General features: G+C 38.0%; 1 protein-coding gene across 1 annotated transcript in view; it reads right to left on the bottom strand.

The window, feature by feature from the left end:
- F9 (coagulation factor IX) overlaps positions 1-13,885 on the bottom strand; it is a 33,235-nt gene extending 19,350 nt beyond the window's left edge. Inside the window, exons 1-4 of the mRNA XM_033201546.1 lie at positions 13,774-13,885; positions 7,109-7,272; positions 6,896-6,920; positions 3,096-3,209 (exon numbers count right to left, since the gene is read on the bottom strand). Coding sequence (XP_033057437.1) covers positions 3,096-3,209; positions 6,896-6,920; positions 7,109-7,272; positions 13,774-13,861 — 391 coding nt within the window. The 5' untranslated portion in view covers positions 13,862-13,885. The remainder of the gene's footprint in view (positions 1-3,095; positions 3,210-6,895; positions 6,921-7,108; positions 7,273-13,773) is intronic.
- Positions 13,886-18,264: the final 4,379 nt, after the last annotated feature.

Genomic DNA, 18,264 nt, shown 5'->3' on the forward strand with positions numbered 1-18,264 from the left:
TTTTGTTGCTACGAAGCAATGCTAAAGTGTTCAGCCAAATCAAACATTACCTGTAGAAAGTGTTCCGTCAATATGAGATTGTGATAAATTACGAAAGGTGCAGCTCGGTTTGTCCAGGGCATGCACAATGGGAATGAATAAAGTCTGTGTTTTCTCGATTGTGATTCTGTGTCATTGGCTAAGAAGTAACCAGAACTCTGTATCATTATCCATATTTGTCATTGCCCTTTAGGGCCCAGTACGTTGCTGCTGCTGTTGATCTTTGGCTTGTTTTGTGCAGGAGGTGGGAAATATTGCTTCCTAATCAGCAATCTTTTGCCCTCAGCTAAAAGGCTGAAGATTCCAGAAATAAAATAATGGCACAAAGAATTCCAGGGGAGAGTTCCATAGAGCAGGGCCTAAGGAACAGTTAGAATGGGACTCATTTGTCAATTACTGAGCATTTATATGTCAGGTACTGTGGTAGGTATGGACTCTCTCTGGTCCTGAAGGGAGTCTCAGTGCCTAGAATATCTTTTGAAGAACATCTCAAAGCATCTGTTTTTCTCCCTCCATGTTAACACAAACACTTTCTAATTCTCTTCATGCCTACTACAAATGTTAGTATGTTCTGCTTTATTTTATTCTGCCTTTATATTCCTGATATATCCACTGGTATGACAACCAAAGCTTGGACAAAAGATGTTTTATTTAACAAGTTTACCACAAAATATGCTGTGCTTCAGCTAAACTCAACATAGTTCCTTTTTTCACTCCTCAGAAATATGTAGTAAATAAGACAGTAGTGTCTGTGACATGCTGGAAAATTGAAAAAAGTGTTTACATGCTTGTGATGTTTTTCTTTCCATTCTGCTTTATTCTGGGAAAATGCCTCTGTTACTCTTTAGAAGAGACAGGAATGACCAAATTCTTACAGACCTTCATTTATCTGAGAGATATTTGGATTTGATGTACAGCTGGGAACATCATACAGAGGTCTTTATTCTAACCTAAGGGACCCAATAGCCAATTAATATTCTTTAACTAGAAAGCATGCCCTGAATGTTTACACCTCTCTCTTGCAGTGAAGGGCCTGATGAACAAGGGAAAAAGATAACAAAAAAAACTTATTGATGAAAATCTCCTTTCTTTTTTTCAAGACCACATACGACAAAAGACTTGGGGCCGAGATGCCCCCATAAACTCTGCTATCTAGTAGCTGTTGAAATTAGTCTTTAATTGGAAGCAACAAACTGAAATGGTAATTTGTTTATGCTTTTGCTGTTGCTTTCCTCTATTGTCTGAGATAAAGAACAATTTGTGGGAATTCTCATTTTGTTTGTGAGCTAACTGCGCTGGAAATATTTTTCTAAAACTTGATCAGATTGGTGGGTCAGATCAATATACCTTAGAGGCCAGGAGTGATAATGGCTGCAGTACAGCTGCACAGCCCTGACCAAACCAAAATGTGGGAACATGAGAGTATCCAAGTTGTGTCAGTTGTAGACTTAGCATTTTTGCTGTGTGGAACATAGCCACACATGTAGTAAACTCTGTTGTAAAAGTTTTGTGCTTCTATTTACATTCCTCAGGGTTATTCCCTTCCTCCTTTTAAAGCATCTTTATTTTTAACTAGGTAAAGATATTTATGTTTTCAATTATAGTTTACCACAATGTGCCCTTCAGTTGTAACTGAGACTAATTGAGTTACTCATTCCCTCAGCTCCAACGGTTATGTTATTTAAGCTGATAATGAGTAACTACTCCAAGGATTTCTAGAGGTTTCCACAATAGCAAGATCAAATTTATCCAGGTAAATCTGAATTTCAAATTATAACCTTTCGGATGAAAGTAGCACTTCAGAGATGTTGAATCAATCAACACACTCTCAAGAAAGGTAACCCAGGCATTAGTTTGTCCCTACAATGGAAACCTAAGGGAATGGGAGTCCAAGCCAGGTGTGCAAGTTCATTCAGTCTTTTCTTTCTTTTCAAATGCTTTGCCCTGTCACCTTTTCCTTTTCTTACCTTCTAAGAAATTTTCGAGCCCAAAGGAAGATGGTCAATGAATTTCTTTTTAGTACTGAAAGGATTTCTGAACAACATTACAGGTGACTTTTTTCCTATCTCAATAGGACAAGTGTAGCTGCTACATTTCATTTCATTTCATGCCTTTTTCATCTATCAGGTGGATTGCTATAATGCCTTAATAGAGTCCTGCTAATTTTCTACTCTTTATCCTTAGTCATGTAGCCTGTGGTGTTAAATTCTTCCTTAGGATTGCATCTCTATTCTTCTGGAGTATCAGAGTAGAAAGTGAATTCCTCATTAGCACTGTGTGCATTTCACAATCACAGTACCCGTAATATTGCATCTGGAGGTAATAAACAAGTGGGTAAAGGACACTGGGGTTTACTGCTACAATTACTGAAACCTCGGAAAATGAAACAGTCTAGGCTTTGAGAAGAAAAGGTACACAAGGATTCTAAGGTTGCTATGTAACACTTTTGATGTAATCAATATAGTCAAATTCAGGAATGAGCTTTGAATTTTGTCAATAAATTTAGCATATGAAGTGGTTTGTACATGTGGAGAATTCCTATTATATGGGATAATTGGCCAGTCATACTCCAGTTCTGCACTTAATTGACTTTCACTACCTACATTGATAGCAATTTAGTCCTGATTTCAATTTTCTGGGTTCAGTTTTCTCTGAGTTTTAAATCTAGTAGTTAGAATCATGGGTTTTGGTCACACTGAAGTTTAAGTCCTGTCTAAACCATTTATGCCTCTGTAACTTTTGGCTGTTGGAGTTGCAGTTTTCTCATCTGCATAGAATGGGGATAATGATAACACTAACCACATATAATTGTATTAAGGATTAATAAGTGAGTGGAACAACATTATCACTTAATATTAGTTACCAAATATTGTTACTGATTTTAATATAGCTTCTCCAACTCATATCCTGAAAACCATAACTACAGATGAAATGTTTATGAGCGTTGAAAGTACATTTTTAAGAAAAATTATGATATACGAATATTGCATTTTCCAGTTTCAACTTGTTTCAGAGGGAAACTTTGAACCATGAGTAGTCAAAAAATAGTTACTTACCTAATTCACAGTTCTTTCCTTCAAATCCAAATGGACACCAACATTCATAGGAATTAATGCCATCCTTGCAACTGCCACCATTTAAACATGGATTGGACTCACACTGATCTCCATCTTTGAGATAGGTTAAGAAATTGAATTGGCACATAAACTGCTTAGAATGCCCAGTCCTCCCCTGTAGATACCCATTGGGATGGGAGTCTGATTTTAGGGTCAGAGCAAAACTACTGACCTGGAAGCCAGCTGCCTATAGGCATATGATGCTCCTGTCTTCCTGAGTTTCTAAAAGCCACCCAAACAAAGATCCTTAGGCTGACACTGTCCTAGGAAAGTGCCCTGAGGAAGGCATGTACATAGTTTATGCAATGCAAGGGAAGATGGAGAAGGACGTTTTTGTATAGAAATGTACTATATCAGAACAGGGTGAGGATTTTCAATCTTTCCTTATAGAATGATGGCAGAGTTAATTCCAAGTCAAATTTAATTGCTTCAACAAATATTATCTCTATGTCACACAAGGCTCTATTGCAGGCCTTGTAGAGCAAACTGAGCTAGATAATATATGGTGTTTCCACTTTAGGAACTGACAGCCTAGGCATGGAGCAAATGAATCTGCTTTCTTGTATTGTCACTTAACTTTGATGTATCATATGCGGTAATGGTTCAAGACAATAGAAAAGATGCCAGAAGCATCTGTTACTGCTTAAAGGTAGTCTATGTTCTGTAAATTAGGTTTCAAATGGTCTAGGTAATGTGAGAGACAGCATTCGATATACAGAATTTAAAAAGATTCCACAGTGTGCTTTATTTATGTATGCATTGGTTATGTTTTCATTCTGCCTTTCTTGAAGTTTCTACATTTACTGTGTACTTGAAAGTCTTTGAAGACACTGATGGTAAGAAAACAGGAGGAAGGAATAGGCGAAAGGAGAAAAGTCAGGATGAGAAGGGAACCTTTAAGTCTGGTTTCTTAGTGCTCTGCCTTAATCCACACTTCTAAAGGAGCTTCGGGAGAGAATGATGAATAGAACCAGAAGGGAGGTGGTAGGCACTTTGAACTAGAAAAATATCCCTGAAGGAAAAAATGGGAGCTTGATCTGTAAGACTCAATATATGAGAAACAAAGGAATAAGAGATAAAGATAACAATAAGAATCAAAGAATGAGGGAAAAGGGGGAAACTGAGAAATTTCTAATTATCAGTCATATTTTAGAGCAAATCTCCTTGATATGTGGTGTGTAGATTCCTGCCTGTTCTCCCTCTTCTCTGTCAGAAGTGTGTATCCAGGTTCTGTTGACTAAGAGACTAATATCCCTTTATCATAAATAGTCCCTCCCTGGAAAATTTGCTTGCTGTAAAAATTAGACCTTGTCCCCTTTGCCCCTAGATCTGATATGCTTTTGCACAGATACTCCAATTTGTTCCAATTCTATGAAAACAAAATCTGTTATCTGGTTTATTATTATTGATGTTCAGAACTGGCCTAAAAATGAGCTACATTTGCCCGTTATATTATAGACCAACAAATGTGAATTATTCAGGATGTTTTACTGAAAGGGTCTGGGCTTTCAGCCAGCTACATAGGAACTCATTTTCCGAGACATGTCATTAAAATGAGTGTCATTTTATCCCACATTTGGTTCTCCTTTGGGTTCTTGTCTGTGTGTACTTTGGGTTCAGGCAAAGCCATAGACAGTTGGGGTCAAATACAACAAGAGACAAGACCTTACCAAGTGAGAGATTCCTGTTTAAGACTACCAGGTTCCTGTTTAATGAGTAACTGCATTTAGATTTGAAGTCCATGAGGTGTAATAGTGAAAACAAGGGGTTGAGCAGTAGAGAATTTGGCTTCTCTTCTGGGCTTCATGACTCTCCAACTAGGTGACCTTTGGCAGTTCTTTTAACTTCCCTAAGCTTCAATTTACTCTCCTGTAAAATGGAGTTAATAATGCTTTGGTCACAAGGATGGTGTGAGGGTTAAATGTGATAGGCCTTTTGTAAACTGGAAAGTCCTTGACAGATGCTAGTAATGTGATTCTACAATCATTCTTCTTCAACCAGGCTCTTTATGTGGTGAGTTGATGGTACAGAATAGCACAGCAGTGAGGAGCCTGGGTTTCTCCTATGTGCGAGAAGAAACATGGGCTAATTTTGTAGTGGTTAGGAATCTCAACTGCAAGCGAAAAGAGGCAGGGAGTTTGTTTCTTTTTTGTTCTTGTTTTTGTTGTTCTATTTTTTGGTTGACGAAGCAGTAGTGAAAGAATAATGCCCTCCATGTTTTCCAGATAGCTATACTTGTGGTATAGCAAACAGCGTTACCTATGTGACCCAAAAGGCAAGGGCCCAACTTTAAAATACGATCCTGGGGGTGAGGAGTGAGCAATGAAGGGATTGTAGGAGTTTAATAGTCAGGAATTTTTTGGTGGGGAAAATAGTCATGGATTTACTTTTAGAAATAAATCATGTGATTCAAAGTTCTAAATTCTGCAGGAATGGAGATTACAAAGACCTATTTGGACTAACTTTAGGGGGCACCTCAGTAGAAGTTGGCATGGTAGTATTCATTTCTAAGATCAAGAATAGTTAGATAAAACAATGTAACAGAGTCAACTATTTTTCTCTCATGATTTAAAAACAAAAGTGGAGGAATTATGAGTTACCAGAGTAAAAGAGTGTCCAGTAGTGTCTCCAGAACATAAACTGTAGGAAATAGAATTGAATTTCCAATTGATGGAAGTTGGTGAATTTGACATCTGGATTAATTTCTTTTTATTTATGCAGATAGTCCTGGGGAAGTCAATCACTGAAACTCACCCTCCCTCAAAATCCTACTGCTGAATTTTAAGTTATTGTAGTTTTAAAATTAGTTGTCATTAAGTTTTGAGTTTTCCTTCTTTTGGTCAATTCGTTTGATAAATATTTACTGAGTACCTCTTTTCCAGATACTGTTCTAGGTGCTAGGAATATATCAATAAACAAAACAATTGAATATCCCTGCCAACATGAAACTTGCATTTTGGTGGAGTAGGAAAAAATAAATGATAAATAGTATGAATAAGAAATTATATGATACATTAGATGGTGAAAAGCTCTGTTAAAAAATAGAGTGGGGTACCGTACAGGTGTCTAGAGTGGTAAGGCTACTGGGGCAGGTTGAAGTTTTAATAGATGGTGAAGGTAGGCCTCATTAAGATGGTAACATTTGGGCAAAGACCTGAAGGAGGTGAGGGAGCCAGCCCACAGGAAGTTGGGAACATCCAGATAAGAGAAACAGCCAGATAAAGCCTCTAAAGTGGGAGCATTCCTAGAGTGTGCAAGAAGTGGCAGGAAGGTCAGGGTGACTGGAGCCCAGTGTGCGAGGAGAGAAGTAGCAGAGGAGGCAAAAAGGGTAATGGGGAGGGGGGGAAGGACAATCATGGAGGGGTTTGGAGGCCATGATAATGAGGAGGACTTTGAAGCTATAAACATTTAAGTCAATCAGCATTCTCTGATTTTACTGAGGAATGCAAACTTTCATCAGGTCCTAAGACACAATCATTTCAGTCTCTTCCTTCCACCTTCCTGGGGTGGAACAATGTTCTTTGTGAAGACATAGGGAGGATTAAACTTATTTACCAGCAATAGTTCCCACACTGGCATAACCTGTAGTATATCACCATTCAGTTTGGGTTGGAGGGTTGGACTGATCTTTCTGGGTCCTTTTGACAAAGTTTAATATATTGTCTATTTATGCAGAGAAAAAACCCACATAATTCTCAAATGTTTCATATACTAGCTAGAGGATAAAATGAATTGCTTACCAACATACTGCTTCCAAAATTCAGTCTATAAAGAATAAAAGAAGACAAATTAATGGTAATATTGAAAGTGTTTTGATATTGATTCCCTATCTTTTATAACATTTATAATACGTAAATATATATGGATGCTTTAAAATTTTAAAGAGAAGTGTCTTTTTAAAGATTTTCTGTTCTGTGCTCTGCATCTGAAGGGTATTATGTGGAAATACTCACTGTTTTTTCAGTGTTTTCAAAAACTTCTCGTGCTTCTTCAAAATTACACTTTTCTTCCATACATTCTCTCTCAAGGTTCCCTCGAACAAACTCTTCCAATTTACCTGAATTATACCTCTTTGGCCGATTCAGAATTTTGTTGGCATTTTCATGATCAAGAAAAACTGAAATGTAAAAGAATAATTCTTTAGTGTTAGCAAAAAAGAAAACATCATGAAAATTTTACATCTCTTAAGAAAGACTTTGTTTTTAATACAAATAATCCCAAAGCCAATTTCTCTTTAGGGCATAGAGCCAAAATCTGTGATGTTCCCACAGTACTGTATACACATGGAGATTTAGGAATTAAAATTCAATTTTACTTTTAGTCAGGAGAGTTCCAGTAATAAAAGGTCAGATTTCTAATCGTATTTGAATTTACTTTGGATGAAAAAGAAAGTTCTCAAATGAGCAGTTAACTTCACACTTTGTCATCACTTGAAAATAGCTCATTGCGGATCCTTGCAAAGTGATCCATCACCCTGGCTGGGCTGTTTTCAGAATATGGTTGCCCAAATGACTTTGAACAAATGTCTCCTGAAGAACAGAAGCCTAATTATGGTCCAGCTGCAAATGTGACCCCAATGTCTGTCACTAGATGTTAAAGAAAAACCACTGCATTAATTTGAAAAAGCAATTTCAGATCAACAGCACTGTTGGTTGGCAAGTGTTATAGGAATTGCAGTGATCTGAACATCTCTCCAGAATTCAGGATGTGGTTTTTTTAAGCTACATCTACCTAGTCTGTAGAGACACTCCTGAACTCTGGAGGACTGATGTCTCTATCTGAATTATCTTTCTCCTTCCCTCCCTCCTTCCTCTCTCCTCTGTCTCTCTTTCTCTGTCTCTCTGTATATGTGTGTGTATATATATACACACACACATATATATATCATATATATTATATCTCATATATATATGATAATCATTTGTTGCATAATGACATTTGGTCAATGATGACATTATATGACAGTGGTCCCATAAGGTTATAATAGGAATTGCAGTGATCTGAACATCTCTCTAGAATTCAGGGTGTGTGTTTTTAAGCTACATCTGCTAGTCTGTAGAGACACTCCTGAACCCTTTAGGATTGATGTCTCTATCTGAATTATCTTTCTCCTTCCCTCCCTCCTTCCTCTCTCCTCTGTCTCTCTTTCTCTCTCTCTCTATATATATATGTATGTGTGTGTGTATATATACACACACGTGTGTACATGTGTATATATACAGGTATACGTGTACATATACATGTATACATATATACACACACATATATATCATATATATGATAATCATTTGTTGCATAATGACATAAATATATATACATGTATACATGTATATATACACACATATATATCATATATATCATATATATGATAATCATTTGTTGCATAATGACATTTGGTCAATGACGACATTATATGACAGTGGTCCCATAAGGTTATTATACTGTATTTTCACTGTGCCTTTTCTATGTTTAGATCCACAAATACCACTGTTGCCATTGCCTACAGTGTTCAGTACAGTCACATGCTGTACAGGTTTGCATCCTAGGAGCCTAGGAGCAATAGGCCACATAAATATAACCTGGGTATGTAGTACACTATACCATTTAGGTTTAGGCAAGTACACTCTATTATGTTCGCACAATGATGGAATTGCTTAATGACACATTTCTCAGAATATATCCTCATTGTTAAGGAATGCATGGCTGTATACACACACATGTGTTTGTGTGTTTTCATGTATATACATATATGTGTGTGTATGTATAAAATTAACAGGGACTCAAGAAGTTGCTGGAGTTGTTCCTTTCTTCAAGGGTCTAGCAATATATCTGATACCATCTCAAGAGGACCAAGGGCTTATAAGACGAACTTTCCAGGGTATTTGGGACTACTTCCTGATTAACTCCAAAAAGGAAGAGAAAGGAAAGTAAAAAGGAAAGGAAAGCAATGGAGATGAACTAAACTTTCTTCCCTTATTTTCATTGCAGCTGTTCACTCTATGAAGTGTTCTAGTCCCTTGACATCCCTGCTTTTCCCTGCTCTTCAAGTTCCTTTTGGGCTCACTTTTTGTCTTTGGATTTAGCCTAGACTTTTTCTCTTCAACTTTTTTTTTTTTTTTTTTTGAGACAGAGTCTTGCTCTGTCGCCCAGGCTGGAGTGCAGTGGTGCGATCTCAGCTCACTGCACCCTCCATCTCCCAGATTCAAGCTATTCTCCTGCCTCAGCCTCCCGAGTAGCTGGGATTACAGGTGCCCGCCACCATGCCCAGCTAATTTTTGTATTTTCAGTAGAGACAGGGTTTCACCATTTCACTATGTTGGCCAGGCTGGTGTCAAACTCCTGACCTCAAGTGATCTGCCTGCCTGGGCCTCTCAAAGTGCAGGGATTACAGGTGTGAGCCACCATGCCAGGCCTCTCTTCAACTCTTCATTTGCCAGATTTCTTAGTTTCCTTCACTTCTTTGCAATGCTGTGCCTATCCTGCAATCCTAGACCCTAAATCTGAGCAGCCATCTGCCTTCATCCTTCTCTTCCCAGACAGCCGAGGACTATGAAGGAAAAAATCGCCAATCTGCAGATGGATGCCACCAGATATTGATGCCTCACAGCCTCCACCCACCTCTCTGCTCAGCAACTCATTTATCTGGCCCTGGACACTCCTAAATAGCATCCATACCTGCATCCATTTACAGTCGTTCCTCAGTATCCATGGAAAATTGGTGGCAAGACCCCCTGCAAATATCAAGATCTGTGGGTGCTCATGTCTCTGATATAAAAATGGCTTACTATTTGCATATAATCTAAACACATCCTCCTTTATACTTTAAATCATCTCTAGGTTTCTCGTAATAGCTAATACAATGTAAATGCTATGTAAATAGTTGTTATGCTGTATTGTTTAGGGAATAATGAAAGATAAAAAAGTCTGTACACGTTCAGTAGAGATGCAACCATCCATTTTTTTTCTTGAATATTTTTGATCTGCAATTAGTTGAATCTGTGGCTATGGAACTCACAGGGAGAACTGACTGTACAGTGAGGTTGAGTGAAAAAACAGACTTTAAAATCAGATCAGGCAGAAATAGGTTTGAATCAAGTATCTGCCTCCTCTAGACCTGTGACCTTGGACAAGTCACGTAAGCTCTGAACCTTAACTTTGTCAAATGTACAATAGGTTTAACAGTAGTATAATAAGAATATCTACCTCACAGGTGTTGACAGGATCAGTGAGACAATATGCTGGTTATCTCTTTTTCTCCCTACTCCTTTCATGTTGGCCCTACTTTCTTCCATTTTAAATTTCTTAATTCTCTTTAGCTCTTTAATAACTTTTGTGTAGCTCTTTTCCTTCCTTAATCACATTTATATAATGAAATGACTATTGTCATGATCCGAAATGACCTAAAGAATAATTTTGAGTTTGTGTGTTTACTGGCTTCTCTAAATAATTTCTAATTGTTGATCTCTCCCTTTTTAGGAAACTCTTTTTATAATAATCACTCTATTCCGGTTCCCCTCTTTGCTGTAACTCCTGTTATCCATCCAGCACTTGAATTGATTAACTCCTGTTCCTCTCCGTGGCCCTTAGAAATCCAAGGTTCTCCCAGGCTCCAGCCTCAGCTTTTTCCTTTTTCACTTTATACATACTTGCCAGCGCTGGGACAAGAGTGAACTAAACAAGGCATGTAGGGCACAATATTTAAGAGGTCCTCACTTCTCGGGGTGTACAAGTATATTTATGCCCTACAGGCCTTGCTTACCACACCCTAGTCCGGCCCTGACCCTGTTTACAAAATTTACTGAGCATATAACCACTACTGCCAGGCACTGTACTAGGCATCACAGTATCCATGCTCACTCTCTAGATGCCCACACACATGGCTGTAACTACTGTTTACAGAACACTGAGTTCCAAATACTCATCTATAGTCAGATATGTCTCCTGAATTTCAGATTATCTTTCCAACTCCCTAACTGATTATCATAATGTAGCCAGTAATAGCTGATGTATATGTAATGCTTCTGCTGTGTTGGACACTGTGCTCAGTAACTTTGCATCCATTATCTCACTTCATCCTCACAAAAGTCCCACGAGATAGGCACTATCATCTTATTTTTATAAATGAAGAAAACTGAGATTCATAGAGGCTAAGGGCTTTGCCCAAGGAAACATACTAAAACATCAGACCCAGGATTCAGACTCTGGCAGTCAGACTAAAGAGCCAGTTCTCCTAGACATTATGCTGTGGCCCATAATCACATCAAACACAAAATGCCCAAGACTCTAGCCATTTCCCCTCCCATACCCAGATGGTTAAGTCATACCACTTCTACTTCCTTAATATCATTTAAACTCCCCTCTTTTTTTGTACAGGTACTGTTCAGGTTCCAGCCTTTATGTCTCCCGTAGATAATTGCAATAGTCTCAAGACTGCTCTCTCCTAGTCTGGGTACGGCCTCCCTCCCCAGCTATCATTTCATTAGAGTGTTGCCAGACTGGGCATCCTAAATCAGCCATCAGTCGTACTCCTTATGTTTATACTTTGGTACCTCCATATTACATTTTATTGCCCAGTCTCCTTAGGTTAACGCCTTCATTATCTGATGACCAGCTCTGCCTAGTTTACCTGCCTCACTTGTCATACTCCATATGGAACCATACAAAACTCCTGAAATACCTCACGTTCTTGCAGATCTGAGTCTTTGCACATGAGTGATCCTCTTTGCATAAAATGCCCTTATATCAGACATTTAAAGAGACAGAACACCTCATCTCTTTAGACCCAGATGAAGATATTTTCTCTCTATCAAGTGTGTCCCCATTAATATGTTCTTTTCTCTATGATCCTTGGTAACTGGTGCACATTTTATCACATTATATTGAAACGTCTCACCTGGCCTCATGGTGCTTTAGATCAAAGAGGGAGTCTTGTTTGTCCCCATACCCCGGCACAGTACCTGGCACCGTAGTTGTAACTCAGAAATATCTGAATGAATGAAGGATATCTTTGACGCATACACTTTACAAAACTAAACTGGTTTTACAGAACTGTTTTAATTTCAAAATTCCAAACTGTTGCAATAATACCTAAAGGCAGCAGCCATGAAAATGCAGCATCTCAGCAAATCACTCACAGAAACTCCTTTTAGAAGCCAATGAGAGTTTTAATAGCAGAAGAGAGGGCTGCATTAATACTGTCCATCCTTAGAAAAATTCCCCTGGCCCCCTCCTCAAGGGCTTCTTATCTCTGGCTACAATGACTGCAGAATCACATTCCCTTTCTCCTTAATATTGTCTGGGGATCACATATTTAACTTCCCTTCAGGTTTATCTCTAGTCATTATTTCCCTTGCTCCAAAAGCCTGGTTCATCTTTATTCTTATGTATCCTTTCCCCAGCATCTGAAGTCTTCAAGGGGGTGGAAGCCCTCTACCTTGATCATCTCACCACTTCTATAGAAGAAAGGGTTTGGATCCTTTGTCCTCCCAGATGTCACACTAATGAGATATGTCTAATGACCTTGCTTTATGTCCTGCTTTGTGAGTTTTCCAACAAATTTTCTTTATCCCTTGACTTTACTCACTTTGCTAGTTTAACCTCTGTATTTTTTAAATCATTATTTCAGCATTTCAGTCTGATTTCACAGCTGACATCATGTCTGGAGTGGGAACCACAGGGCCAGTCAGCTTTCTGGGGGTGCTTAGGGTTGGCACCCCTGATCTTGGGACTGTCAGCTACTAGATTTGATTCTAGAAGGTTGACAAGTAAGTGTGATAAATGCTTCCTGTGAGAACATGCTGTTTGCCCAAATGGGATAATTTCTTCCCCATATGCCTTCCTCTGGGGAATATATAAGTCACTGTAGTTGTGAAAAAACAAAGTGATATATGTTGCATTAGCTAACTTCCTACTCTTCATGTCCATTCTTAGACTTGCTTTTCTCCCCTCGGAACTCAACTGAGTATTGTGTTTCCCCAAATATCAACTCCAAGATGTTTTACATAGAGACAGAATGATTTTTTCCTAATCCATAAAAAGTTTTGGTGATAACTAACAGCTTGCTAATGAAAGGTTAAAATTTATGCTTTAACTGACAGTTTAAATTGAAATGTCATGTATCTTAAAATCAGACTTTTTGTGTAAATAAGACCATTGTGCTTTTGTTTCCTAGTTTGATTTCAAAGTGGTAAAGTCCAAACAGAAAATAATGTGCTTAATTTTTTCACTGTATTCTGCTATTTCTTTGTTTTCCCACTTTAGATTTTTTTAAACCAAGGAGATGAATGTTTTCTGACAGGAATTACATGACCAAATCATAAACTGAACAGTGTTTGTTCAACATAAATGCATCATAAGCATTGTCTATCTGTTTAGTTTTAAAAATGAAGAAGTCGTCTACGGCCATACCACCCTGAACGCGCCCGATCTCGTCATCTAAAAATGAAGAAGAAAACCTAGCTAACAAAGAACCAGTACTTACCAACCTGCATGCTGGCTGCTAGACTCTTCAATATTGCTGTCAAATCATGTAATCAAAATTTAGTGAAGAAGACAGCATCAGATATTTCTATATCTAAAAGGCAAGCATACTCAATGTATTTTAAAAAAGGAAACAAACCTGTACATTCAGCACTGAGTAGATATCCTAAAAGGCAGATGGTGATGAGGCCTGGTGATTCTGCCATGATCATGTTCACACGCTGCATAACCTTTGCTAGCTGATTGTGCAAGTGGTAAGGTCGATTAGTTGTACCAAAGTACAAGCTGAGCTGTATTTACTTCTGGGAAATAATGTCCATCTCCCTCAATGGGTCTTTGGACTATTTCCAGTGGCCTCTTGGGACAAGTGAAGAGAATGGGCAGTGGTCATTATCAAATTTCGCCTCTGACTTTGTGGGCTTCTGCCACTGTGGCTGATTTGAGGCTGAAACAGGAAGTGACACATCTTCAGAATGGAGATAGGCATAGTGGCTACATTTACTGGGGCAGCACAATTCATCAGTGGGACACGTCTTATCTTTGTAAGAGAGCACTGATGTTTGCCAGAATGGCTGTACCACTTTACATTTCCATCAGCAACCTATGAGTGGTCCAGTTAGTTTATTTGATTTTTTTTTTTTTACTGTCAGATTCTTAAGATTGTTTATATAGTCTAGATATGAGTCCTTTCATAGATATGGGGATTACATATATTGTCTCCAGCCCGTAGCTTGTCTTTTGTTTCCTTAATTAAGTCTTTCACAGAGCAGAATTTTTTAGTTTTGGTGTAGTCCAATTTATTTATTTTTTTATTTTATGGATTACTTTTAGAACTCTTCCACTAACACTAGATCCTGATGATTTTTTTCTAAACGTTTTACATTTTGAAGTTTTAGATTTATGCCCATGCTCCATTTTGAGTTAATATTGTGTAAAGTATGACATTTAGGTCCACCTTCATTCATTTTTTTTTTCCATAGAGATGTCCAATTTACCCAGCACAATTTGTTAAAACAAAAACGAAAAAACCACCCCATCCTTCCTTGATTGAATGGCTTGCGAAATTTTTTCATAAGTCAGTTAACCATATTGTTTGGGTCTACTTCCAGTTTCTCTATCTATTCTTTGTGCCGTTGATGTGTTTATCCCTCTGCCAGTACCACATTGTCATAATATTCTAGCTATATAGTAAGACTTTATAATAGGTGGAGTGATTCCTCCAACTTTATTCTTCTTTTGGTAAGATGTTTTTAACTGTTCTAAGGGCTTGTATAAATTTTAGAATGATCTTATATGTATCTAAAGAGATACTTACTGAGATTTTTATAGGAATTATGTAAAACCTGTATGTGAATTTGGGAAAATTGATACCTTCAATGTGTTTTTTTTTTTTTAGATGGAGTCTTGCACTGTTACCCAGGCTCGAGTCCAGTGGCACGATCTCGGTTCACTGCAAACTCTGCCTCCTGGGTTCACGCCATTCTCCTGCCTCAGCCTCCCAAGTAGCTGGGACTATAGGCACCCACCACCACGCCCAGCTAATTTTTTTGTATTTTTAGTAGAGACGGGGTTTCACCATGTTAGCCAGGATGGTCTCAATCTCCTGACCTCGTGATCTGCCCACCTCAGCTTCCCAAAGTGTTGGGATTACAGGCGTGAGCCACCGCGCCCGGCCTAGAATTGTGATATTTTCATGTTGGACAAAGCCTTTTATCATTATATAATGCCTCTCTTTTTCTTTTTTTATTGCTGTTCCTTAAAGTTTGTTTTGTCTAATATAAGAATAGCTACTCCTGCTTGTTTTTGGTGTCCATTTGCCTGGAATGTCTTTTGTCACCCCTTTACCTTAAGTTTATGTGAGTCCTTATGTGTTAGGTAAGTCTCTTGAAGGTAGGAGATACGTGGTGTGTGAATTCTCATCCATTCTGCAATTCTGTATCTTTTCATTGGAGCTTTTAGGCCATTTACATTCAATGTTTGTATTGAGATATGAGGTACTGTTCTATTCATTATGCTATTGTTGCCTGTATACCTTGTTTTTTTTCTGTATTTTTGCTTTTTAGGTCCTATGAGATTTATGCTTTAAAGAGGTTCTGTTTATTGTTGTTGTTGTTTGTTTGTTTGTTTCCAGAATTTGTTTCCAGATTGAGAGCTCCTTTTAGCAGGTCTTGTAGTGCTGACTTTGTAGTGGCAAATTCTGTCAGCATTTGTTTGTCTAAAATAGACTAAATCTTTCCTTCATTAACGAAGCTTAGCTTCGCTGGATACAAAACTCCTCACTAATAATTGTTTTGTTTAAGGAGGCTGAAGATAGGGCCATAATCCCTTCTAGCTTGTAGGGTTTCTGCTGAGAAATCTGCTGTCAACCTGATAGGTTTTCCTTTATAGGTTACCTGGTGCTTTTGCCTCACAGGACTTAAGATTCTTTCTTCATCTTGATGTTGGATAACCTGATGACAGTGTGCCTAGGCAATGACCTTTTGGCAATAAATTTCCCAGGTGTTCTTTGAGCTTCTTGTATTTGGATGTCTAGGTCTCTAGCAAGGCCAGGGAAGTTTTTCTTTGATTATTCTCCCAAATATGTTTTCCAAACTTCAGACTTCTCTATTTTCTTCAGGAATACCAATTATTCTTAGGTTTGGTTGTTTAACATAATCCCAACTTCTTGGAGGCTTTGTTCATTTTTGTTTTTGGTCTTTTTTCTTTGTCTTTGTTGGGTAAGTTAACTTGAAAACCTTGTCTTTGAGCTCTGAAGTTCTTTCCTCTGCTTGTTCAATTCTATTGCTGAGACTTTATACTACATTTTGCATTTCTCTAAATGTGATCTTTATTTCCTGGAGTTGTGATTGTTTTTTATTTATGCTATCTATTTCACTGAAGATTTCTCCTCTTATACCTTGTATCATTTTAAAATTTCCTTAAATTGGTGGTGCCTTTTTCTCATTTCTCTGGTGCCTTCTTTATTAGCTTAATAATCAACATTCTGAATCCTTTTTCAGGTAATTCAGGATTTCTTCTTGGTTTGGATCCATTGTTGGTGAGCTAGTATGATTATTTGGGAGTGTTAAAGAACCTCATTTTGTTGTATTACCAGAATTGTTTTTCTGGTTTCTTCTCATTTGGGTAGGCTATGTCAGAGGGAAGATCTGGGGCTCAAGGTTGCTGTTCAGATTCTTTTGTCCCATGGGGTGTTCCCTTGGTGTAGTACTCTCCCACTTTTGCTTGGGATGTGGCTTCCTGATAGCTGAACTGTAGTGATTGTTATTTCTCTTCTGGATCTAGCTACCCAGCAGGGCTACCAGGCTTTGGGCTGGGTCTGGGGATTGTCTGCACAGAGTCCTGTGATGTGAATTGTCTTCAGGTCTCTCAGCCATGGATACCAGCACCTGCTCTGGTGGAGGAGGCAAGACAGTGAAATGGTCTCTATGAGGGTCCTTAGTTTTGGCTATTTAATGCTGTCTCCCAAGGTCCTGCAGGAGCAATCCACTTCTTTACAGCAAAAGGAAACTATCAACAGAGTAAACAGACAATCTACAGAATGGGAGAAAATATTCACAGGCTATGCATCCAAGTAAAGTTTATCCAGAATCTATAAGAAACTTAAACAACTCAACAAGCAAAAACCAAATAACCCCATTAAAAAGTGAGCAAAAGGCATGGACAGACACTTCTCAAAAGAAGACATATTAGCAACTGACAAACATATGAAACAATGCTCAACATTATTAATCATCAAAGAAATGCAAATCAAACCCACAATGAGATACCATCTCACACCAGTCAGAGTGACCATTATTAAAAAGTCAAAGCCCAACACATACTGGCAAGGCTACAGGGAAAAGGAGACACTTATATACTGTTGATGGGAATGTAAGTTGGTTCAGCCACTGTGGAAAGCAGTGTGGAGATTTCTCAAGGAACTCAGAACTACCATTTGACCCAGCAATCCTGATGCTGGATATATATCCAAAAGAAATAAATCTTTCTACCAAAAAGACATATGCACTTGCATGTTCATTGCAGCATTATTTACAGTAGCAAAGATATGAAATCAACCTAAGTGTCTATCAACAGTGGATCGAATAAAGAAAATGTAGTACATATACACCATGGAATACTACACAGCCATAAAAAGAATGAAATCATGTTCTTTCAACAACGTGGATATAGCTGAAGGCCATTATTCTAAGTGAACTAATGCAGAAAAAGATAACCAAGTACCACATGTTCTCACTTATAAGTGGGAGCTAAACATTGGGTACTCATGGACAAAGATGGCAATAATAGGTAATGAGAACTACTAGAGGGTGAGTAAGGGGTAAAGGTTGAAAAGCCACCTATTGGGTACTATGCTCACTACCTGGGTGGTGGGATCATTTGCATTCCAAACCTCAGTATCACATAATATACCCATGTAACAAACCTGCATATGTACCCTCTGAATCTGAAATAAAAGTTGAAATTGTAAAAAAATTGACAATGATTCCAAAATACCATCACATATCCAATCAATGTTCATTTGGTTCTGATTTCCTGATTGTCCTATGACTATCCATTTCATAGTATGTTTTGCCAATGTCCTTCACAAGCAATTAATGAGGTATTTAAAAATATAACGAACGTTAAAAAA

The sequence above is a fragment of the Trachypithecus francoisi genome, unplaced genomic scaffold, assembly GCF_009764315.1.
Source record: "Trachypithecus francoisi isolate TF-2019V2 unplaced genomic scaffold, Tfra_2.0 Lachesis_group6, whole genome shotgun sequence".
Classification (NCBI taxonomy): Eukaryota; Metazoa; Chordata; class Mammalia; order Primates; family Cercopithecidae; genus Trachypithecus; species Trachypithecus francoisi.